The 25,985-nt window shown below is 42.4% G+C and overlaps 1 protein-coding gene across 2 annotated transcripts in view; it reads left to right on the top strand.

The window, feature by feature from the left end:
• The window catches only part of LOC122557047 (gamma-aminobutyric acid receptor subunit gamma-4-like), a 246,130-nt gene that overhangs the window by 24,871 nt on the left and 195,274 nt on the right, over positions 1-25,985 (top strand). The window contains exon 2 of one of the 2 annotated variants that reach the window (XM_043704290.2): positions 23,183-23,325. In XM_043704290.2, the coding sequence (XP_043560225.1) occupies positions 23,183-23,325 (143 nt within the window). Of the gene's footprint in view, positions 1-23,179; positions 23,326-25,985 lie in introns of both variants that reach the window. The other variant, XM_043704289.2, reaches the window with a different exon arrangement.

Below are 25,985 nucleotides of genomic sequence, written 5' to 3'. Positions count from 1 at the left end.
CAAGGGCAGGCAGAAGAGAAATGTTTAATTTGGCTCCATGTTCGACACACTGTTGGGGCCGAAGGATCCGTTCCTGCACTGTATAGTTCTATGCTCGAAGTTGGAACTTAGGATTTCACCACTGAGGTCAGTCACTTGTGTTTGGTTAGTGATGCTTGCATCCAGCCAGGAATTAAGCCATCATAATTTGTGGCTGGTGCTAGCCAATAGAATGTAGAATATGTTCGGACTGTGGCTACAGGATTTTTAGTTTTAACAAAGCCCTGTGTCAGCATGAGTGCGATGAAACTGTGAAATATCTTATGATTTGGAGGTGCTAATGTTGGACTGGAGTGAACAAAGTTAAAAATCATACGGCACCAGGTTATAGTCCATCATGTTTATTTGGAAGCACTAGCTTTCGGAGTGCTGTTCCTTCATCAGGTGGTTGTGGCTGTGATTTTTAACTATGAAATATCTATGTTTTTATATGTTAAATTTATATACATAATATATATAGTTTTGTATAGGTTGCTGTAATTTTGGATTCCAGGCATTATAAATTATTTGGGTTTGGTTACATGTTTGGAATTAACAATTAGCTGTTACGTATCACAATACCCATAATTCCAAATGAGTGGAAGTTACCTAGAGTTCCTAGGGAGCCTTGCAAGTTTAGAGGATGATCTTTCCAGAATTGAACTTTTTACTTTTACTCTGTGTTGGTAAGATATTTGAGAAAGAAGTACAGGTCAAGTTCTAAAATGCTTACAAGTCATTTAATAGGGTAATGTGTATGAAGCAGCATTCCCAAGAAAAGAAGATTAAAGATAAAAAATTATTTCAGAATAAGAAGTTATTATTTACCCTATTCACGTATTGGTGCGTAGTCAACTGAAAAGAAGTGAAGTTATGTTTTTCAGGTTTATTTTCTAAATGATGGAATTGATGCTTCTATCAAGGATAGCATAGCACTGGAATTAAGCAAATTCAGGAGCTAATAATAAATAGTAATTTTCGACAGTTTCAGTAGATTGTTGAAACCTTAATTACTTAAAAACTATTAAACTATTGAAAAAGCAAAGTTTTTCTCTCCCCTGCAAATGAAATGGACTGTGTCTTTCCAGTGGCACAGCACAATATGTTCTGAGGTATATGTCAGATGTAGACAGGAGAGATTGAGAGAATCCTCAGAAGAGTATAAAGGCAGTAGGAATATATTTAAGAGGGAAATCAGGAGGGCAAAAAGGGGACATGAGATAGCTTTGGCAAATAGGGTTAAGGATAATCTAAAGGGTTTTTTATAAATACATTAAGGACAAAAAGGTAACTAGGGAGAGATTAGGGCCCCTCAAAGATCAGCAAGGTGGCCTTTGTGTGGAGGCGCAGGAGATGGGGAGATACTAAATGAGTATTTTGTATCAGTGTTTATTGTGGAGAAGGACATGGAAGCTAGAGAATGTAGGGAAATAGATGGTGACATTTTGAAAAATGTCCATATTACAGAGGAGGAGGTGCTGGATGTCTTGAAACGTGAAAAAGTGGATAAATCACCCGGACCTGATCAGGCGTACTCGAGAACTCTGTGGGAAGCTAGGAAAGTGATTGCTGGGCCACTTGCTGAGACACTGTATCATTGATAGTCACAGGTGAGGTGCCAGAAGACTGGAGGTTGAAGGTATAGGTTTGCTCGCTGAGCTGTAGGTTTGATATCCAGACGTTTCATTACCTGGCGAGGTAACATCATCAGTGGTGACCTCCAAGTGAAGTGAAGCTGTTGTCTCCTGCTTTCTATTTATATGTTTGTCCTGGATGGGGTTCCTGGGGTTTGTGGTCAGGTCATTTCCTGTTCGTTTTCTGAGGGGTTGATAGATGGTATCTAGATCTATGTGTTTGTTTATGGCGTTGTGGTTGGAGTGCCAGACCTCTAGGAATTCTCTGGCATGTCTTTGCTTAGCCTGTCCCAGGATAGATGTGCTGTCCCAGTCAAATTGGTGGATTTTTTTTTTCATCCGTGGTAGGGCTACGAGGGAGAGGGTCGTGTCTTTTTGTGGCTAGCTGGTGTTCGTGTATCCTGGTGGCAAACTTTCTCCCTGTTTGTCCTACATAGTGTTTGTGGCAGTCCTTGCATGGAATTTTGTAGATGACGTTGGTTTTATCCATGGGTTGTACTGGGTCTTTTAAGTTTGTTAGTTTTTGTTTGAGAGTGTTGGTGGGTTTGTGTGCTACTAGGATTCTGAGGGGTCTTAGTAGTCTGGCTGTCATTTCTGAAATTTCTTTGATGTATGGTAAGGTGGTTAGGGTTTCTGGCTGTGTTTGGTCTGCTTGTCGTGGTTTGTTCTTGAGGAATCTGCGGACTGTATTTTTTGAGTATCCGTTCTTCTCAAATATGTTGTATAGGTGGTTCTCCAAAGTTTGTCTGTGCTGCAGTGTGTGGTGGCTCGTTGGAATAGTGTTCTGATACAGCTTCTGATGCAACTGGAGGTTGGCTAATGTGATACCACTATTTAAGAAAGCTGGTAAGGAAAAGCAGAGAACTATAGACCGGTGAGCCTGACATCAGTAGTGGCAAGTTGTTGGAGGGAATCATGAGGGATAGGATGCACATGTATTTGGAAAGGCAAGGACTGGTTAGGGATAGTCAACATGGCTTTGTCTGTGGGAAATCATATCTTACTTGTTTGAAAAAGTAACAAAGAGAATTGATGAGGGCAGAGCGGTAGACGTGATCTATATGGACTTCAGTAAGGTGTTCTACAAGGTTCCCCTTGGGAAATTGGTTAACGAGGTTAGATCACATGGTATACAGGGAGAACTAGCCATTTGGATACAGAGCTGGCTCAAAGGTAGAAGACTAAGGGTGGTGGTGGAGAGTTGCTTTCAGACTGGAGACCTGTGACTGAGGAGTGGCAGATGGACTTTAAATAAATGTGAGGTGCTGCATTTTGGAAAAGCAAATCATGGCAGGACTTATACACTTAATGGTAAGGTCCTAGGGAGTGTTGCTGAACAAAGAGACCTTGGAGTGCAAGTTCATAGTTCCTTGAAAGTGGAGCCGCAGGTAGATAGGATAGTGAAGAAGGCGTTTGGTATGCTTTCCTTTATTGGTCAGAGTATTGAATACAGGAGCTGGGAGGTCATATTGTGGCTGTATAAAACATTGGTTAGGCTACTGTTGGAATATTGCATGCAATTCTGGTCTCCTTCCTATCAAAAAGATGTTGTGAAACTTGAAAGGGTTCAGAAAAGATTTACAAGGATGTTGCCAGGGTTGTAGGATTTGAGCTATAGGGAGGGGCTGAACAGGCTGGGGCTGTTTTCCCTGAAGCGTCGAAGGCTGAGGGGTGACTTTTGTAGAGGTTATAAAATTGTGAGGGGCATCGATAGGATAAATAGAGAAAGTCTTTTCCCTGGGGTGGGGGAGTCCAGAACTAGTGGGCATAGGTTTAGGGTGAGAGGGGAAAGATATTAAAGAGACCTAAGGGGGAACTTTTTCTCAAAGAAGATGGTGCGTGTATGGAATGAGCTGCCAGAGGAAGTGGTACAATTACAACATTTAAAAGGCATCTGGATGGGTATATGAAGAGGAAGGGTTTGGAGAGATATGGGCTGGGTGCAGGCAAGTTGGATTAGATTGCGTCCGGACAAGCTGGACTGAAGGGTCTGTTTCCATGCTATACAATTCTATGACTCTATAAGGATGTTTAAGGTGTGCTAATACAGGAAGCTACTTAAGCTGTTATTCTCAACACTTCAGAAATTATCTTTCTAGTTTCCAGGAGGTGGATATATGGCCCATCTCTTGGCTCCTAGGTCTGGTTAATCAGTGGTGTTGGTATGGCTGGATCAAAGGAAGCAAGTGTTCCTCTGCTCCCCCAGGATATGAGATTTGCATTCTCTTTAACTTTAGCTCAAGCATTGTAGAGGTGTTGCTGGTAGTTCAATGAATGGTCACGATGGATACCAGAGTCACTTAGTGTTATATTATGAGTGAGTAGTCAGTAACAAAACCAGATATGAATCTCCTCCCTGGCTTTCAAGATTTTCAGGCTAAAATTAGATTGGGCATTGCCAAGGTGAAGTCTCAATTTTGTAAAGTACATTTCTACAGAACACAGTCCTTGAGTGAATGCTTTCCCAAATTTCAGGAAGAGCCAAGGCTGAGTCATTCATGAATGTGTAGAGTGGGAAGGAGGTCATTGGTAAACAAGCCAAGGAGAGTCAGTGTGAGGACTGATGGTCAGTTTACACTGAGTTGGTGGGTGAATCCATCCTCGACAGTCCCCCAAATCAGCTCAAACATTTCAATCACTGAACCGCCAATCAGAGGAAACTACCTCTCCCATAAATAAAATGGAAGAAACCAGTTGATGAGCTGCTACTCCTTTCATAGACGTGTTCTCAGCCAGGCCTATTACTGTTAGGTTGCTTGTCTCACCAGGAAGCCTGTTAAATGGCAGAGAAGTGGGCACTTACGGACATCAATGATAGCAGTGAGAGAACCAGCAGGAATCCCTAGCTAATGCTAGGACCAGGGCTATCCTTTTGTAGGAATGGGACAACTATCTGCCTGGTCTGAGGTGAGGTCATCTACTGTGATGGGTATGGGAGGAGGTGGCGGAAGAGGGCTGCATATAGATATAAGGGGAGAAGGTGCTGTAGGTTGGGGGATAAGAGAACTGCACAATGGGTGTGACTGGAGAAGGGGACTGCACGAAAGATGTAGGGGAGAAGGTGTTGTAAGATGGGTGTGAGGGGTAAAGGGGGGGTGAGGTACAATGAAAAGAGAACAACTTTAAACCTGCAAACAGAGGAATACTCAGCTAACCACGACAAAAGGAAAACTGTAACCCATTGCAATCATGTAGTTTTTGCAAAGAAATGGAATCTCAAGGAATCTCAAATTTAAGACTGGAAGATTAGGAGTGACTGTACTTAGAAAGAATGCAGCAAAAAAGTATACACTAATGAACACTGTAAAGACTGTTAATTGTTAAGTTTGAATCTGAGATGTAGAACTGAAAGGCAATATAAAGAGTAAAATACTACCTCACTGAAATGTTTCAGCTTTGTGCCTGTGTGATGGAAACGCATTAGCTATGTATATTTGCAGCGATACCTTTATCTGTAGAAATGTGTTTAAGTTATTTTGAATGCACCTTTGTTATTAATCCATACCTGTTGTCCAGTATTAATTTAACAACTGTTGTGTCAGGAAATTCAAGCTTGCCTCATATGTTGTGAATTTGAGTTCAGTGGAAAATTGATTATTATTGAGGGTACTGATTTCTTCGAGTTCTGTTTCTATGGCAGTCTAATTACCACTCGCATAAACATAGACATAGAAGGCAATGGAACTGCATGACTGCATCACTTAGTGAATGAGTTACTGAGGATGAAATAAAGGAGCCCCTGAAAACTGAAAAGGAAAATGAAAATAAAACCCTTGAGAAAACCTAAAGAGGATTCCAAGGGAAGGAAAAAAAGACCTCTGTTTCTTAGTAAAGAAATCATAGCAGGAACATTGGGAAACAAATGGATTAGTGCAAGTGTGGTACATCAAATAATTAATATCCATGAAGGGAATATACTAGAGAATGCAATGGAACTAAAGACTGATAACCCCACAGTACAATGGCTTATGTTTGATTGTTCTCGAAGAGATAGATGCTGAGATAGTGGAAACATTGACAACAATTTTCCAAATTTTGAAAATGATCTCAGTGTAATGCAAGTTCCAAAATTATGTTCAAGAAAGGAGGCAAAGCAAAATAAATGAATTATAGGCCAGGAGACAGTAAGGACTGCAGATGCTGGAAGCCAGAATAAATAGATGTGAAGCTGAAAAACACAACAGGTCAGACAGCATCCGAGGAGCAGGAATGTCAGTGTTTCGGGCCTAAATGCTTCAACAGGACTGGGGAGGGGGAGGAAGCCCAGGAGTATATTGGGAGGGGTGGGCTTGTGTGGAGGGTGCTGCTGGGGAAAGAGTAGGTAGAATGGTGATAGGTGGATGCAGATAGGGAGTTGTTTTGATTGGTCTTTGGGAAGGATGAAGTGAATGGGAATATAAATAAGGGGAAAGTGGAGCCACCCTTACTGCCTGATGGTTAATTGAGTCTCTTCAATTGAAAATAATGGCTACTTTACAACCTTATTCCACTGCCATTGGGTGCCCTGTGTCCTGTGAGGAGCCCACCCAGTAAAAGCTAGAGGCTGGGCACAGTGGGAGTTGAAGGAGTTGAGCGGGTATCTTCTGAGCAGGTACCCAGCGCTCCTTAGAGAGCCCCTGCATCCCTTACTGTCAAGGAATACCCTTGGTGAGCAACAAATGCCCACCCTTCATTTTGAAACCACCTTCACAGACCCAGCTGCAGTTGCGGCAGCATCCATTTTTCCCAGCGGTGATGGGGCAGAATCCACAATGCTAGGCTGTTCTGAAAATGGCCATCACAGGACTACTCCTGGCAAGTGGATGCGGACACCATCGTTATCGTTACATTCAGTTTGGACAGAAGAAAGAGAGACTGGTGGAAACCCAACAGCCAGGCAGATCGCCAACGGTCAGCCAGAAGCCTCCCGAAGGATCAGGGTGGACTAACTCTTTTGGACATGTTCTGAATGTCGCCGCAACATTGGGGAGAGGCTCTGGCTGCAGAGCCTCAGCACTGTGTCTGAGCACAGTACTGAAACAGTTAATGGGTATGAGAATGGAGAATCAGCGAAGAGGCTGTAAAACCTGACATCTATTATTAATGATACAAATCACTGTTCTGAGCCCATGCATTTTTATGACTTGGAACCTTAATAAACAGCAACAATGACAAAACAAATTAATGTATGAGATACACAATGACAATCGTTATTAAAAAAACTTTCATTTATGTTGAGCCCAGTGAGTGTTACTCTTAATAAAGCCTGACAACTTGATCAACAACCCAAAATTTTGAAACCAGTTTTATTTTTTATTTCCAAGCTGTGGCGCACAAAGCTGTGCAGGAAGTGCTTTTGACACCTACAGCCAGATCCCAGCTGGCAACTGATTTCCTATTCTTTTGCCTTGTTTGTTGCTTCATTTGAGAATGAATTGCAGAGGCGAGACACCGAGATACAGGCAACAGGAGAGCCGTGTCACCGTGAGTTATTGTCACGGTGTCATTTGTGATCACAGACAGGTTCCCCATTCGAGTTCAGAACCTAAGATTCTGAACAGCCACTGGTTTGTGATGAGGCATTTGCAGCCTCTGTGGCAGCTCTCATTCTCTCGATTGATTCTGACTGTCCTGTTTTTGCGATGCAGCTCAATGGCAGGAGGGTGGACCGCAAATTCAGGAGGGCATCTCTTGCACCCATGCATGTTTCAACATCAGTTCCAGATTTTGTGTGAGCAAGTCCTGCCACCATTGAGGTGCCAAGCATGATAGAAACGATCTCCTTGTATTTTTCAGTGATTTCTCTTGGAGTTGGGAGTTACATCAACTGACCAAGCCCTCATCATTCTGCAGGCTTAGTCTATCCGCTATAATGTTCAAGGTTGCCTGTTTAATACAGTGATTTTATCAATGATCATTCCATGTTTCTCATTAGTTTCTGGGAATGGCTTCTGAGGTTCTTTTTATTTCAGTTTTGGCTTTAGACTCCTTTTTTTCCTTTTGCACATCTATAACTTCCCTCAGCCTTACAGCTCTCTAAGATCGTTATGTCAGTCCAAACTTACAAATCTCATTCACTTGTAGTCACCATTAACTCAGTGGAATCTTTCACATTGTAAAGCTTCCTCTTTGGCTTTCTTTAAACATCCCCTAGTCCACGATGTTATCCAGCATCTGATGTTCCTTCTTCCGCTTCTACCTTGACCTCACTTTCTCCTTCTCCCTGTAATACGCAGAGAGCTATCACCTTCAGGACTGTACATCTCACCACCTATTGTGACAAACGAAAGAACTTAAATTTATGTAGTGCCTTTTTAACCCTAAAAATAACCTTTCTCCAATTTTTGAAGCATAGTCTCTGATGTACCTTCCAATTTGTTCCCTGAAGCCTCTCATGTGGAACAATGAGTCCATAAGCTGCTCGAAGAGATGGTCATTGAGGGATAACTATAGCCAGGATAACACAGAGAATATCCTTCCTTTTCTTTGAATGGTGTCACTTGGAAAGCAGATCGGGCCTTGAGTCTGTAAGACTACCTGTGACAGTGCTGTTGTCTATTAGTAGTACTGTGGAGGATCCATCTGGACCATGTACTGTAATGTCCACTTTTATTTTCAACCATGGATTAAAAATGGGAAAAGTGCTGCTTTGAATTCAAGGAAACTGTGTCAAGGTGCCATAGTCCTAACAGACAACAGGGCTCCTCTCTCATTTGACGGAGATGACTGGTGGTGGTTTAACCTGAGTGTCACCAGACCTCAGGTGAGGGGAGAGGTTGAGAAGGAGAGTTCTCCATGGTAATGTCAGCCCCTGTGGGAATTGAGCCCAACTGTTGGTATCACTCTGTATCGCAATGCAGCCGTCCAGCTATTGGAGGAAAGAAAATGTTTGTAGTTTGAAAAATAAGTTACTGGAGCATATTGTAAGTTATATTTTCAAAGTTACCTTATTGAAGCAGAGAGGGTGAGATCCAGAAAAATTGACACTGTACGTCTGTTTGTATTCAAGGTAATTCTGCCCAGACGTTAATTGGCTTTTCAATTGGCCCCAGTTGTTTTGGGTTCAGGTGAATGTAACATGATAACAGCCTCTTGACTGGTTCCTGGATAGGTGGCTATATCCTTGTTTGTGAACAATATAGCAAAAGCATCTGTATCTCTCTTTTCTTTTTGTGTGGAGAAGTTAAAGACAATCTCGAGCAGCTAGCTTTTCTCTGTGAGCTACTCCATCTGTAAATCCCCTATTTAAAGGAGAAAGATACTTTGAAAGGGCAGATTCTCAACCAGTGAACGAAAGACTGAGAATTGGTGTAACTTCTGTCATCAGCAGGAATTGAAAGGAACCAAAATCAAACAACTCATCGCAGTCTACAATCTAAAGTGGTGCTATTAAAATGTGATTCTCTGGTTATTTACTTTTGTCAATATTCATGTGTTGTTGTTCATCTTTGTGTCTGTCTGCATATGTGAATGAGAATTTTTAAAAGTTTAATGTATACAGTTATACATTATTAATTCAATTTGTTGACCTTTTGCCTTGATTAAAACGTTTGATTATTTTCTTGTTAATGGGCAGAAAGAAAACCTGGTATGTATATCCATTTAACTGAGTTAGACAGTCAGGTAGAATTGGGCAATTTGGTGATTTAATTGGGTTTTTCAGATTTGTGATCACATGCAGTTTGATTTGCAGCGCACTATCCCCTGTGAGTCATGATGGTATTCAAAACCTCTGGAGTGGAATCTGAATTCACAAGTTCCAAAGTGCGAGGCAAGACTGTTTCCACTGAAGCAGGGTTGAAATAATCTTGTTTGCTTTTATCATATGAGACTATTAAGAGAGAGGGAGAGAGAGAAAATGGGTCTGAGCCTGTTCCCAAGCAGTACATTCCAAACACTTGGATTAAAAGCGCATACCAGGAATCCCTCAGTGGACCTGCAAAGTGAGATGGCATTATATGTTGAGTTTGTAGGTTAATCCAACATGACCAGTGTTGAAACTTTATTGCTGGAACAGCACAGCAGGTCAGGCAGCATCCAGGGAACAGGAGATTCGACGTTTCGGGCACAGGCCCTTCTTCAGGAAATCCAACATGAGCAACCTACCAGTCAGCTTGAATTGAGATCAACTCATTTTTTTGAACATCCCTGGCAAGTAGTTGGATGTGGCATTGTATTTCCATCACTTCATTCAAAATAATTAAAGCTTGACGTGATTCAGCATCATCTCACAAGCAAAATAAAAAAATTGCTAAATTATTCACTGTTAATTCACACAGAACAAGGACTGGTTTCCCTTCCTTTTCTTAAAGGTCTCATGCTTTCACATTTCTCCTCCTGTTTCTTGCAGCAATTGGAGAAAATTTCATTCAAGGAGGAGTGTTTTGTAGACAATATCAAAAGCTCATTGATGTTTAAAAAAAATTAATTCATGGGATGTGAGCATTGCTGATTTAAAAGTAGTCCAGTTATCATTTATTACCCATTCCCAATCTCCCCTAAAATCACTGCAGTCCCTGTGCTCGAGATAGGCAAGTATGTTAGAGAGGAAATTCCAGGATTTTCACCCAGTGATAGTGAAGGCACAGTGATATATTTCCAGGTCAGGGTGGTGAATGGCTTAGAGGGAAACTTGCTGATGGTGGTGTTCCTATGTATCTGAGGCCCATTTATTTTTTGGTGGCACATGTTGTTTAAGGAATAAAAGATTTACAAGGATGTTGCCAGGGTTAGAGGATTTGAGCTATAATGAGAGGCTGAACAGGCTGGGGCTGTTTTCCCTGGAGTGTCAGAGGCTGAGGGGTGACCTTATAGAGGTTTACAAAATTATGAGGGGCATTGATAGGGTAAATAGGCAAAGTCTTTTCCCTAGGGCGGGGAGTCCAGAACTAGAGGGCATAGGTTAGTGTGAGAGGGGAAAGATATAAAAGACCTACAGGGCAACTTTTTCACACAGAGGGTGGTACGTGTATGGAATGAGCTGCCAGAGGAAGTGGTGGAGGCTGGTACAATTGCAACATTTAAGAGCATTTGGATGGGTATATGAATAGGAAGGGTTTGGAAGGATATGGACCAGGTGCTGGCAGGTGGGACTAGATTGGGTTGGGATATCTGGTCAGCATGGACGGGTTGGACCGAAGGGTCTGTTTCCATGCTGTACATCTCTATGACCCCATGACTGTATGAGTAAATTTCTGCAGTGCATGTTAAGGATGGTGCACACTGTTGTTACTGAGCATTGGTAGTGGAAGGACTGAATGTTTAAGATGGTGAATAGGCTGCCAATTTAGAGGCTGATTTATCCTGGATGCTGTCAATGTTTTTCAGGTCATTCAACATTCTTCTGCCCATGATTGAACATGTAGTCAGTACAGTTGTGCTATTGCCTCTGTGCTTACTGAACTACGTTGACCCCCGGTCAAGCATTCCAAGATTCTCCTCTTTGTTTTCAAATTGCTGCATGGCCTCACACCTTCCTGTCTTTGTCATTTCCTCCTGTCACCCAACCCTGTGACATACCTGTGATTCTCAAATTCTAGTCTCTTCTCAAGTTTTAATCACTGCACCATCATTGACCATGCTTTCCACTGCCTGAATCTCAGGCTCTAGAATCTATTCTCTTCTTTTCATAGAATCCTACAGTGCAAATAAAGGCCATTCAGCCTGTCAAGTCTGTACTGAACCTCAGAACAGCATCCCACACAAACCGGGCATCACTGAGCAGTTTGTTGCCGAGCAGGTTCTGCTTGACAGCACTGTTGATGTCACCTTCCATCATGTTACTGATGACCGAGAGTAGACTGGTGGGCGATAATTGGCTAGGTTGAATTTGTCCTGCTTTCTGTGTATAAGACATACCTGGCAATTTTTCACATTATCAGGTAGATGCCAGTGCTGTACTAGAACAACTTTCTTGTACAAGTCTTGACTAGACTTGCAGTACAAGTCTTCAATACAAATGCTGGATGTTGTGTGGGCCCAAAGCCTTTGAAGAATCTAGTTCCTCCAACCATTTCTTAATATAGTGTGATGTGAACCGAGTTAGCTGGAGATTGACATTTGAGACGGTGGGGAATTCTTGAAGAATTGGAGATAGATCATCCACTCGTTACTTCTGGCTGACTTCCTGTCTTCAATAGCACCCGAACAGTCAAGCGTCCTTTGATTTCATGGACAATATTTGCATGAACAGTTCAGTTTGCAAAGTCCATGAAATAAACATCCAATTTTTCCCAGACCATAAAACTGTATTTTCCTATTGCTTTGTCCTAAAGGTTATTGCTAGTGTTTTCAATGCCCAGGACCACACTAGAGCTTTGGCAACTCCACTGAAATACAGTGTTTCTGTGTCTTGTCCAATTCTCTTGAAATCTAATAACGGCAATTTAGCATGGCCAATTCACCTAACCTGCCCATCTTTGGATTATGGGAGGAAACTGGAGCACCCGGAGAAAACCCACGCAGACACAGAGAGAATGTGCAAACTCCACACAGAGGGTTGCCCGAGGCTGGAATGGAACACGGGTCCCTGGCTCTGTGAGGCAGCACTGGTAACCACTGAGCCTCAAGTGTTTGAGAGTTGAAGTTCAACTTTTGCAGGATTGAGGTTAATGTGGAAGACTGTATCCCCCACACTCTGCACTCCCCACTCTTCACTTCCAACTCAGCACTCACCCTTTGTCATCAGTGTAATGACTAGAAGGTACAGAGGGAAAACTACACTTTTAATTTTGTGGTAATCTTTTCTAAGTAATCTAATCTAAAGTAATCTAATCTATTAGTCCTGTGAAATCACTTTGTGTAAAACTGGAAACTTTGTTGAAAGGTGGCAGCTATAATCACGTGTCTGGAAGTAGCCAGAGCCCTCCAGCACCTTCTGCATGACAATGACGGCTTGACCACTAATACCACCTTTAACTCCTGGAGACCTAGCCCCCTTCCATATTGTGAATATAAGCTGCCTCAAAACATCCTGACTCCCATGAAGACCATGTCACAAAGGATCAATGAATAATGTTGACTTCTGACTTCAGTTGCTGTTTGTCATTGAAAGAAGTTCAATTCCAAAGCTTAGTAGTTAGAAGCTGTGCTCTCTCTCTCTCTCTCATTTAAAAAAAATACATTCATAATGAGAAACTTCCTTCCATCCCTTACTCTTTCCATCTGCCTTGTATGCTTTTGAGTGTGAATGAAGAAGTGAAGCAATTCCTAGCAGTTTGAATGTTGTGTCAATTGACCGTGTCTTTGGTATCATTTTAAAGTATTTGGCTGTATGTTTATTTCTAAGATTGAAAGACAAGGCAAAACAGGGTTTGGGTAATATACCTCAATCTACTTAAGTAAAGGATGTGATAGAAAAGGGAAAATTACATCAAACAATATACTGCTTTCCTGGCTGAAGAGGGCAAATCAATCATAATTTAAAATTCACCCCCATCCTCCACTTTGTCCATCATGGCAGGTTTGTTGACAGTCTTACTGTTTGTCGAGAGAACGAAAGACCGTTCGGAGCAGGTTATGGCAAGTGACGAAAACAGAAATTGAGACAGATGATCGTTGTCAATGAAAAAACACAAAGCAGATAAAACACAAAAATGGTCCACTGTGTATATGTGTGGAGAGGGTGAGGGTGGGAGGTGGGGTGTGGGCACAGGAATGGCTGGCGTAAGAGTTCAGTACGGAAACTAAAGTGAAAAAAAGATGGCATGGTGGTGCGGTGGTTAGCACTTCTGCCTCACAGTGCCAGGGATTCAAGTTCAATTCCTACCTCAATTGACTGTCTGTGTTGAGTTTGCAAGTTCTCTCTGTGTCTTTTTGGGTTTCTGCTGAGTGCTGTGGCTTCCTTCCACAGTCAAAAGATGTGCAAGCTAGGTGGATTAGCCATGGGAAATGCTAGCGTTATGGAGATAGGGTCAGGGGCTAGGTCTGTGTAGGATGCTCTTTGGATGGTTGGTGCAGACTCAATAGGCAAAATGGCGTCCTTCCTCACTGTAGGGATTCTATGATTCTAAGTTCAGGATCACACCAAACCCAATGCAAATTGAGGAGGAGTTATGCCAGAATGGAGCTTAGGTACTTGCTGTGGGCAACTCATTCAGAGTGAGACAGGAGTAACTCTCAGGGGATTGTAAATATACACAGCAAGGGCTGAGCTTTTAAAGAGGGATAAGGCCAGAAGGAAAAATTGGGGAAGAGGAATCTAGAGGTGCATTTGGGTCCATAAGTTGTTGGAGTTTGTGATCCTGCCACATAGGGAAAGGAGATAAAGTGTGGAATGAGATAAGGGATGCAACAGAGGACCCTACAGGAAAGCTCAGAGATAGACGGAGTCGGTTTGGCTTATCGGAGAGTTTGAGAACATGCATGACACAGTGCATGTAGATCTCTGCATGCTGTAAGACTGCACTTTGAGAAAGAAAATACCTTTAGGAAATGTCAATGATTTTAAATCGATTGAGAAGATAAAGGCTGGATTCCTCATGGGATGGGTCGGAATCCGTTACTGAGGATGAAACTTTCACTGTGGAGTAGTTCGGGAGACACCAGATTAAATACTTGTAAGGAAGTCAAAAGAAATAAAGACCGAGCAGGGTAAGGGAGAAGGGCAGAACGTTTTCAAGGTGAACATTTCTGAGGTCTGTGAATTAAACACCAATGCAAAATGAAAATGCTGCGGATGGTGGAAATTTGAATTAAAAAGAGAAAATGCTGGAAGTAATCAAACATGTCAGGTCAATGATCTTTCGTTGGAACACAGAAATGTTATAAAATGTAATAGCTTTTAAGTAGGTCGAATGGGGGAGGATGGCGAAAGAACAAAAGAAATGATCTGTGTCGGGAAAAAGAAATGAGCTAGTAACTGACCAAACAGCAAAGAGAGAAGACAATGTTCAAAAGAGGTGACACGATGGTGAAGAGTTTCCATTCAAAACAGCAACTTAAATTTATAGAGAGCCTTTATTGTTACAAACCATTCCAAGGTACTCAACAGGAGCATTATAAAACAAAATATGACACCAATTTAGCCATATTAGGAGATATTTAGTGACCAAAAGTTTCACCAAAGAGACAAGTTTTATGCAGCCTGTTAAAGGTGGAAGGTGAGGTGGGAAAGCAGAAGGAGAGTTAGAGTGAATTCCAGAGCTTGGGGCCTTTGCAACTGAATATTGAGCGATTAAAATCAGGGGGGTTTGAGCGAACAGAATTGGAGGAGTATAGGTATTCCAAAGGGTTGTGGGGCTGGAGAAGATGATAGGGAAGGTGATGCGATGGGGAGATTAGTTGCATTGCAAAGATCCAAGGTAAGTCAATGAGGGCAAAGAGGGGAACATGAATCAGTGCAGGTCAAGTTACTAATGGAAGAGTTTTGAATGCTCCTTAAGCTTACAGAGGTATATAGAAGGCCAGCAGCTAAAATAGTCAAGTCCAGAAGTAACCAAGTCATGAATGAAGATCTCAAACTGGCTGAGACGGGCTGAAGATGGATGATGTTACAGAACTGCAAATTAGGGCGGCACCATGGTTAGCACTGCTGCCTCACAGCGCCAGAGACCCGGGTTCAATTCCTGCCTCAGGCAACTGTCTGTGTGGAGTTTGCACATTCTCCCTGTGTCTGTGTGGGTTTCTTCCAGGTGCTTCGGTTTCCTCCCACAGTCCAAACATGTGCAGGTTAGGTGAATTGGCCATGCTAAATTGCCCGTAGTGTTAAGCAAAGGGGGAAATGTAGGGGAATGGGTCTGGGTGGGTTGCTCTTTGGAGGGTCAGTGTGGACTTGTTGGGCCGAAGGGCCTGTTTCCACACTGTAAGTAATCTAATCAAAGTGGGCTTAGTGATGGTTTATAAATGAGCTCAGAAGCTTATCTTGGGATCTAGCATAACACCAAGGTTGTAAACGGACTGGTTTAATCTCAGACTGCTGCCAGAGAGGAGGATAAGGTCATTAGCTAGGCAATGGAGCTTTGAGCACACACCAAAAACAATGGATTTAGTCTTTTTGATAATTTATCAGAGAAAATGTTTGCTGCATGCAGTATGGAATGTTGATAATTTAGCAACAGTGGGGTCAAGCGAGAGAAGTTCTGGCGAGGTAGGGGTGGGAGTCATTCATATCCATTTGTAAATAAGTAACACCTTTTCAGATGATATTGTTAAGTGAAAGTGAGTAAGTGAGAAATAGGAGGGGCCCAAGAATAGATCCTTGGGAGACACAAACAGCAGCATTGTTAAAACAAGAGAAAATCTAGAGTGAAACGGAAACCTGCAAAGGAAAAGGAATGTAACTGAAATGGTTGAACTCACAATTGAATGCAGAAGGTTGTGAAGTGCCTAGTCAGGAGCTCTGACCCAAACTTTCCAATTGGACACTGCAGGAGACTCAGCACAGACCGGTCAGTGTTACAGCAAACTGGGGAATTAAACCGACAGGTGACAAGAAGCACAGGGAGATATTTCAGGAGCTGATCTAAAAAATCAGTCATCCAGTCTTAATTCAGTCACCCCAGCAGACTACATTCTGAGCAGTGAAAACAGTAGATAAAATTGACAAAGTACACGTTAATCGCTGCTTCGCCTGGAAGGGGTTTGTCGGGCTTTGGATGGTGACAAAGGAGAAGATACATTTACTGTGCTTGCATAGCAAAATGCCATGGCTAGAGGAACTGGGAGTTGAAGGTGACTGAGGAATGGATTAGAGTGTTGCTCCATTGGAATACTGACAGGGGAGGGAAGGGAGGATGTGTTTGGTGACATCATTACACTGGAGGTCTCATAAACGGCGGAAGTTCATGCACTGAATATGGAGATCATGGGGTAGAAGGTGAGGGTGGAGGGAATACCATGGCTGTGGGAGGGATGGGAAGGGGTGAATGCAGAAAAGTGAAAATTAGTACACTCAAGATTGGGAGGCATGCAATTATGGGGCTGGGGGCAACAGCTTGAAATAACAAAAAAGGAGACATACAGAGATGCTGCTGTCGGCAATGCCATCATCGCAAAAGTTGCAATGGAAACAGAGTAACTGGCAGAATGGAATGGTATCCTGACAGAAAGAAGTGGGAGAAAGCGTGATGAAGGATAACAGGGGAAATCAGTGAGGTCATCGTAAATATAGCCTGAGAGGTTGAGGAAAGACTGGGTAGCAGGTCTTGTGCAGGTGATGCAGTAAGATTAGTTTGGAGTTGACAGAGAGTGATGGGATGAAAGTGTGCTATTAGATTAATTTGGAAACTGCAGAGTTTTGCAGAGAGATAAGTGCAGTGAGTTTAGTCTGAGGTTGCTCTCACAACAAGTCAGTACACGTGGGGGAGGGGGTGGCCCTAGTGGTATTATTGCCAGCTATTAATTCAGAGACTCAGGTAATATTTTGCGGACCTAAGTTCAAATCCCACCACTCCGTATGGTGGAATATGAATTAAATACAAATCTGAGGAAATAAGAGTCTAAAGCTGTTGCCGATTATTGCAAAAACCCATCTGGTTCACAAATGGTCTTTAGGGAAGGAAACTGCTGTCTTTACCTGGTCTAGCCTACGTGTGACTCCAGACCCACAGTAATGTGTTTGACTCACAGTTACCCACTCGGCATTTAGGGATAGGCAATCAATGCTGGCCTAGCCTGCGATGCCCGCATCCCATGAATAAATAAGAAAAAAAACACCTTGGGTCCCCTCCTTCTGAAATATCCAATCTTTTAAGGATGAACTTTCTTTTGCCCAAGAGTTTTCAGTGTCAATCTTGATCATATAGTTTACTTCCAATTTGCAGTGGGTGTTTTAGCAACTGAAGGTGTGACAGTCTAATTTAGACGCCAGTGTGAACTAGGAACAAACTCTTCATCTTGAATCTACGTTTATAAATCCTAGGAGCAGCAGCTGCTGCCTCAGTGGGGAGCTCAGAGTGTGGGTCTGTCAATCCAATAAAGTGTGGCTTAATGAATATTCTATAACTTGACAGCACAAAATGTCATTTGTTGAATGAAAAAGCACAGCAGCGGAAGCGGATTCAATAATAAGCCAAGAGGAGACTGGAACAAAGTTGAAGGAGAGAAAGTTTACAGGGCCATAGGGAAATAGCAGATGAGTTAAGTTATAGGATAGCTCAGTTAGTATGATGGAAGGTGTGGCATCCTGTAATATAAGATTCTCGAACCTATAAATCAGATGATAACCAGTGTGACTGTGATCAGTTCCTGTGTAACCCCTGTATTCACTCAGCACAGCTTGGGTTAATCCTACTGCTCCTTGAATTATACAGTGGGATCTGGTTGCATATTTTAGCACTCATCTGGAGAGAGAGATGCTAGTAAGTATTAGTAGTGGCTCAAGTGGTGTCACACCCTTCTCAAGTCTCACCCAAAAGCCCTGACCACAAAATATAGGCAGGCAATTTGACGCAGTGTTGAGGGAAGGTGACACAGTCAGGGGTCATGGTTTTCTGATGAGACTTTAGACAGAGATCTGACCTGTTCTCTCTCTGATGGATATCAAAGTTCTTTCACCACTAGTTGAAGAGGAGCATGGAGATCTGCTTGGCATCCTGGCTAATATTTATTCCTCGACGAGTATCACTGAGCAGATTGTATGGTTATTTATTTTGTTGCTGTGTGAGGGAGCCTGATGTGTTTAAGTTGGTTACTGCTTTCTGCATATTACAACAGTAACTACTGCTCATTTTCCAGTGTGACCAGAATTTAGACAGAATTGTTCAGCTGGGTCAAAGATAAATTGGTCCAGATTAATTGTTGAAAAGAATTCCTGATTAAACAGCATTGGAAGATAAGCCCCAGAGATGGAGCATGTGATAGTTAAATAATATCACTGATAAATAGAGAGATTGGAAGAAAAATACAATTGATACAATAAATTTGACACATATGGAGAAACTGAGTAATAGAGAGGAAAAGAAACAGAAGAGATGTAAACTATGGAGGGTGTAATTCAGTGTTATTGATTCAGTGATCATGAATATGCAAATGTAGTCTATATCCAACCTGGAGTAACATACCCTGAAGGTTCTTAGTTACTCTATCAAAACCCTTCCTGAATTTAGGCAAAGCTATATAACCTTAACTCTCTCCACTAGGGAGATAATAACCTAGTTTTTTGTTTTGTTTCAGTCTCTGCAACTAAATGGAGCTTCTATTATCATTTTAGTAAGTTTCCGCTCATGCTCCCTAATGCCTTGACATCAACCTTGAAGAGTAGTTCCCAGAATTGGATATAAGAATTCCAACTGGGACCTAGCCAGGATTTCCAAAATTTTTAATGTATTAATTCTTCTCTTATGAATTCAGTGCTTCAATATGAAAAGCTCAGGTGCATTTTTTTCTTAAAGCTGCTTTATCAATTTCTCTCCTCACCTTCAAACACTTTATATATACACCCTGGTCTCTATTCCTGCACTTTGTTATAAAATTATGCCATTTATTTAATATCTTTATTCTTCTCATTCTTCTTCCTATTTCTCACTGTCTCAGATTCCAATTATCACATGTTTTCTTCTATGATCAGTCAATAACCTCCTGAAGCCTATTGCTGTCTGCCTCCATTTCCACTGTGTTTCTGCATTTAGTCTCATCTGCAAACTTTGAATGATCCCCTGTATACCCAGTCCCCAGGTCCAGGTCATTAACATTATCAAAGTCCAATATTGATCTCTAGGAAACAGATGCAACCCTTCCCTTCCATTCATCAAACAACTACTCACCATTACCCTTTGCTTCTTGTCCCTTCACCAATTTTAGATCACTGCTACCACTATCCCTCTAGCTTCAGGGATTTCTATTTTGTTAACAAGTCTATAATGTAATACTTTTACCAAATGCCATTGCAAGTCCATATGCACATGAAACATAGTACCTTTGTATTAGCCAAACCCAATTTGTTGTTAATATATTCATACTGACTTTCAATTTTGCTTCTGAACGGGCCTCACTCTTTATTAATCTATGATGGGCCATATGACTATTAAATTACTAATCTGTTTCCTCCAATAACACCTTCATTCCTCACTCACTCCAGCCCCTCAGAATCATTCCATCACCCCCACATCAGGCTCCTACTTTTTTGACTTTCATGCCTCCACCTTTCAGTCACTTCACTTGCTCCATCACCCTCCCCCCGGCCCCCAAAGACCTCCAACTAATCATAAGCTCAACCCTTTATCCTTAACATTCCCCAGTTTATCCTTTATCATCCTGACATATTTAGTCACTCACTTGCTTCCTTTTTCAATACCTCACTCATTCAGTTTGTCCATCATTCCTTGATCATACACCAGTTGTTGTGAAGAACTGGGTAAGGGTTATTTGAGATAATTCTTTGCTGCTAGTCCTTCTCTCTCTTGGGTATACCTAATGATTAGTGGCAGAAGGTACACCTGTATAGAGCATCTGTAAAAGAAACTGTTGTTTGATAACAAGAAGGTTTATTGCATGATAGGAATAGGTAAAGGCAAAGTCACCATACTCCTACTGGACGTTAGGGTTACTGATCTCACAGAATACAGGGAGAACTATCCATTTGGATACAGAACTGGCTCAAAGGTAGAAGACAGAAGGTGGTGGTGGAGGGTTGTTTTTCAGACTGGAGACCTGTGACCAGTGGAGTGCCACAGGGATCGGTGCTGGGCCCTCTACTTTTTGTCATTTACATAAATGATTTGGATGCGAGCGTAAGAGGTACAGTTAGTAAGTTTGCAGATGACACCAAAATTGGAGGTGTAGTGAACAGCGAAGAGGGTTACCTAAGATTACAACAGGATCTGGACCAAATGGGCCAATGGGCTGAGAAGTGGCAGATGGAGTTTAATTCAGACAATTGCGAGGTGCTGCACTTTGGGAAAGCAAATCTTAGCAGGACTTATACACTTATTGGTTGTTGAACAAAGAGACCTTGGACTGCAGGTTCTTGAAAGTGCAGTCGCAGGTAGATAGGATAGTGAAGAAAGTGTTTGGTCTGCTTTCCTTTATTGGTCAGAGTATTGAGTACAGGAGTTGGGAGGTCATGTTGCAGCTGAACAGGGCATTGGTTAGGCCACTGTTGTAATATTGCATGCAATTCTGGTCTCCTTCCTATCGGAAAGATGTTGTGAAACTTGAAAGGGTTCAGAAAAGATTTACAAGGATGCTGCCAGGGTTGGAGGATTTGAGCTATAGGAAGAGGCTGAGGCTGGGGCTGTTTTCTCTGGAGTGTCAGAGGCTGAAGGGTGACCTTATAGAGGTTTAAAAAATGATGAAGGGCATGGATAGGATAAATAGACAAAGTCTTTTCCCTGGGGTCGGGAGTCCAGAACTAGAGGGCATAGGTTTAGGGTGAGAGGGGAAAGATATAAAAGGGACCTAAGGGGCAACTTTTGCACACAGAGGGGTATGAGCTGCCAGAGGAAGTGGTGGAGGCTGGTACAATTGCAACATTTAAAGGGCATTTGGATGGGTATATGAATAGGAAAGGTATGGAGGGATATGGGCCGGGTGCTGGCAGGTAGGACTAGATTGGGTTGAGATATCTGGTCAGCATGGATGGGTTGGACCGAAGGGTCTGTTTCCATGCTATACATCTCTATGACTCTATGACTCTACAGAGACAACTGGAGATGGTTTAACCTGAACATCACCACACCATAGGCAAGGAGGAAGGTTTAGAAGGAGGGTTCTTTATGGTATTCTCAGTCAGCACAGGAAGTGAATCCAAGCTGGTGAGATCACCTTACATTACAAGCCAGTCACACAGCCCACTGAGCTAACCAAACATGTGGCCTCAACTCATGCACTGGCTGAGGTTTGATTGAAAGATGATAATGCTGAGCACTGCTGCCCCACAGCGCTAGGGACCTGTTTTCGATTCCAGACTTGAGCGATTGTCTGTGTAAAGTTTGCACGTTCTCCCTATGTCTATGCAGGTTTCCTCCCACAGCCCAAAGATGTGCAAGTAACGTGGATTGTCCATGCTAAATTGTCTGTAGTGTCCAGAAATATCTAGGTTGGATGGGTTTGCTCTGGTAGATGCTGGATTATGGAGATCATAGATCATGGATCATTGAATCCCTATAGTGTGAAAACAGGCCCCTCAGCCCAACAAAATCCAAACCGACCCTCTGAAGAGTAACCTACCCAGACCCATTTCCCTATCCTATTACTTTACATTTACCCTGACTAATGCACCTAACCTACATGTCCCTGAACACTATGGGCAACTTAGCATGGCCAACTAACCTGCACAACTTTGCACTGGGAGAAAACCCACGCAGACACTGGGAGAATGTACAAACTCCACACAGACAGTAGTCTGAGGCTGGTATCGAACATGGGTCCCTGGCGCTGTGAGGCAGCAGTTCTACCCATTCTACTGATGCCACACCCAACTTTCGATTTCTATCTGTACCAGTTCCTTACTGGTACAGTTCCATATGGGCACCGTGCTGCCCATATGGTTGGGGTCTGGGTCTTGGTGGGATGGTCATCAGAGAATCAGTGCAGACTCAATAGGTTAAATGGCCTTCTTTCTGCACTGTAGGGATTCTGTAACACTCCTTGTCAACGTCTTCCCCTGACCTGAGGTGTGGTGATTCTCCGGTTAAATTCACTACTTGCCATCTCTCTCTAATGAGAGAGAGATCCCTAATGAGAGAGAGATCCAATAAGACTGTGGCAGCTTTACCCTTTAGCAATATGTACAACTACATTGGGTTGGGTTTATTTACTAGGACCTTAAGGAACTGGTACAGATAGAAATCGAGAGTAGGGCGTGGCATCAGTAGAATGGGTAGAACCCATATAACAAGGACATTAACCCCTTTAGGACCATTACTTTACATAAATAGAAAGCGCAAGACCCAGAGGGTACAGATTTAAGGTGATTAGCAAGGTGACCATTGCCAATATGCGGAAAGGCTCTCTCCTGCAGGGAACGGCAAGGATTTGTAACACACAAGATGTAAATGCAGCTAAATCACAGATTCAATCATAGCTTTCAAAGGAGAATCGGGTAATTATCAGAAGGGAGAGAATTGACAGGGCTTCAGGGAGAAGACAAAGGAACGGGGATGAGCTGAGTTGCCCATAGAGGGTTGACCTGGATAAAACAAATATGAATTAGGAGAAGCAGTAGGCCATTCAGCCCCTTGAGACTGTTTTCCCATTCAATAAGATCATAGTTGATCTAATTACTCTGCGTTCTTGCCTAACTCCCCTTCTCTCAAACCTTTCACCTCTGGCTTATCAAGAATCTATCCATTTCATAAAGATATTCAAATGTACTGCTTCCACCACATTTTGAGGAAAGGAATACCAAATATTCAAGATTATCCCTGTGAAAACAATTGTCCTCAGCAACAAGCTTCTGCTCTGGAACAGTCCAGATTCTGGGAAATTAATACTTGGAGTCTGCCTTAAAATTGTTCCAGTCAATTAGGCAAAAGTAAAAAAAATTAACTGAAGCAATAGGGCTGCTCTCAACCTGAAGCTGTGACAGTCAGCAGGTATTTACACTGCGAAAGCTCTTCAATTTCCAAAGAATGATTAGCTATAGTATTAAATTGAATTTCTTTTCACAGCAGCAGAATTGAGGATGAAGATGATGATGATGTTGGTCTGAATAAGACATGGGTTCTCGCTCCCAAGTCTCAAGATGCGGATGCGACACACATACTGAATTCACTGTTGAGCGGCTACGACAACAAATTGAGGCCAGACGTTGGAAGTAAGTGTCAGATTTGTTAGAAGAGATGATCAGGTTTTAATTGTATGTGAATTCTCCAGTGTGACGAGGAGCAGTATTTATACTGAGAGACTGGGACCATTGAAGCATTTGATTGTCTTTAGTCAGATTTGACAGCAATTTATAGGCATGTTGTTCGGAGCTTCTCGGAGCTCAAGACCTACAAGGACTGAACACAAGGGGTGTGTAACCTGTACACATTTATTGTCTGAAAGCTATATACAGAAGGCTGCAGCTGCTGACATCCAGGAACAAGTGCATTATCATCATAATCACTGATTTAAATAGAGTATGGGTAAACCTATACAGTTGGTTCTGCGATAATGCATGTTTCTTCAATGCGAGTTGGCTTTAACGCAATTGAAGAATTTAGGCAGTTATTTGTAGAGCATGAACGTTCCTTACCTGTATTGGCTAAACGTGATTTTGGCTCCATTAGTTTAAATGGCGCGACTATTGCGTGATGAGATCACATGATAACGGAACTATCATAACCAAATGTATGTTAAAGAATGTCAAAGATTCAACACTCTCCAAAAGAAGAAAATCCTCCTCCTCACCTCTGTCTTAAGAGGCCATCCCTTTCCTCTGATATCATACCTGTTGGTATTAGACCATCACACACAGGGAAACAACTTCACCACATCTACCTTGTCAAGCCCCAAGAGTCTTATATTGTTCAATCAGGTCGCTTTTTCTTCCTTGAAATTCCAATGAGTATAAGATCTAATCACTCATGCCTCCTCATAAGACAGTCATAGAGTCATAGAGATGCACAGCATGGAAACAGACCCTTTGGTCCAACCCATCCATGCTGACCAGATATCCCAACCCAATCTAGTCCCACCTGCCAGGACCCGGTCTATATCCCTCCAAACCCTTCCTATTCATATACCCATCCAAATGCCTCTTAAATGTTGCAATTGTACCAGCTTCCATCACTTCCTCTGGCAGCTCATTCCATACACGTACCACCCTCTGCGTGAAAATGTTGCCCCTTAGGTCTCTTTTATATCTTTCCCCTCTCACCCTAAACCTATGCCTTCTAGTTCTGGACCCCCCACCCCTCCCCCACCCCAGGGAAAAGACTTTGTCTATTTATCCTATCCATGCCCCTCATAATTTTGTAAACCTCTATAAGGTCACCCCTCAGCCTCCGACGCTCCAGGGAAAACAGCCCCAGCCTGTTCAGCCTCTTCCTATAGCTCAAATCCTCCAACCCTGGCAACACCCTTGTAAATCCTTTCTGAACTCTTTCAAGTTTCACAACATCTTTCTGATAGCCCTTCCAAACCTGGTTTCAGACTACTCACCCTTCTCTGGACTGCCTCCGATGCCAATGTATCCATCCTTAAATAAAGGACCTGAAACTGTTCGCACTGTTCCAGCTGTGGTGTGACTAGTGCTTTATGTAGTTTTTATAAGACCTCCATATTTTTATACTTCATTCCCTTTGAAGACTATATGACTATTAGATGTAAGAACAGAAGTAGACCATTCAGCCCGTCGATGTTGCTTTGTCATTCAATGACATGGCTGATCTGGTAATCTTCAACTCCACTTTCATGCCTTTTTCTCCATAAATTTTGAAATAAAAGCCAGCATTCTATTTTGCCTTCCCCAGCTGAATGTGGACGTGAGCTTTTATGCACGTGGTCCCCAAGCCCTTCTGTGGTGCAGCTTTCTGCAGTCTTTCTCCATTTAAATATCCATGTTAAATATAATTCAGCTCCTCCATTCTTCCTGCTGAAGTACATAAACCGAATATGTTGTCACATTGTATTCCACCTGCCAAATTTGCTGCTGCTAACTTAACCTCTCTATATCCCTCTGCAGATCCTTTTTACCTATTTTTGTGTCATGAACAAACTTGGTAATAATACATTCACTTTCCTCTTCCAAATTATTCATATATATTCTAAATAATTGTGGCTCCAGCACTGATTACTGTGCCACTCCACTAGTCACAGGTTCTGCCCAAAAAAATGCCGCCATGTCCCAACGCCATTAGTTAGCCAGTTAGTATTGGTACAATTCATTCTTTACATCTCCCATCAAGATCTCTTCTCCCATAAACTGATAACCTGATAAACTCATTACAATTTCTACCTACTCCTCTGCAATATTTTATTTCACAAGATGCCTCAGTGTCTGGTTCTCTTCCTGGTTTTCTGGCAGAGTATGTAGTCTTTCTATGCTCCCTGATCACTTCCGTGTTGGAGTGGGATTGCAGTTTCAGAGTACAGCTCATTCCTGGGCTGTGACACTCCTGATGTCCTGACTGATCTGCATTGCCACTGCAATCAAGGGAAAGCTGGTTCAAGAGACCAGCCTCCAGATCCTGAACCGTCACCCCCTCCTTGAAGAGAAGGACAACCATCTGAAATTCTCATCCTCACCTTCTCCTGCATTACACTCTGAGGCAAGGTTAAAGCACTGAGTTGCCAAAATGAGGGTAGGACTTTCTCTTTATGTAGGTGGTGCCCCATTCACTCTCTTCAGCTCGAGGTTGTTACACTGTAGGTAATGACAGCTCGGGTTATCTCCATCAGAGAGCAGGAGTACACCTTCTTCAACAATGGAATAAACTTGAAGATTCGAGGAAGTTACATCCACGTATTTGTCTGCATTAGGGTTGTGGT

The sequence above is a fragment of the Chiloscyllium plagiosum genome, unplaced genomic scaffold (assembly GCF_037043375.1).
Source record: "Chiloscyllium plagiosum isolate Xiang-an unplaced genomic scaffold, Cpla_swu_hap1 HiC_scaffold_11, whole genome shotgun sequence".
Classification (NCBI taxonomy): Eukaryota; Metazoa; Chordata; class Chondrichthyes; order Orectolobiformes; family Hemiscylliidae; genus Chiloscyllium; species Chiloscyllium plagiosum.
This window is presented reverse-complemented; position numbering and strand designations above follow the sequence as displayed.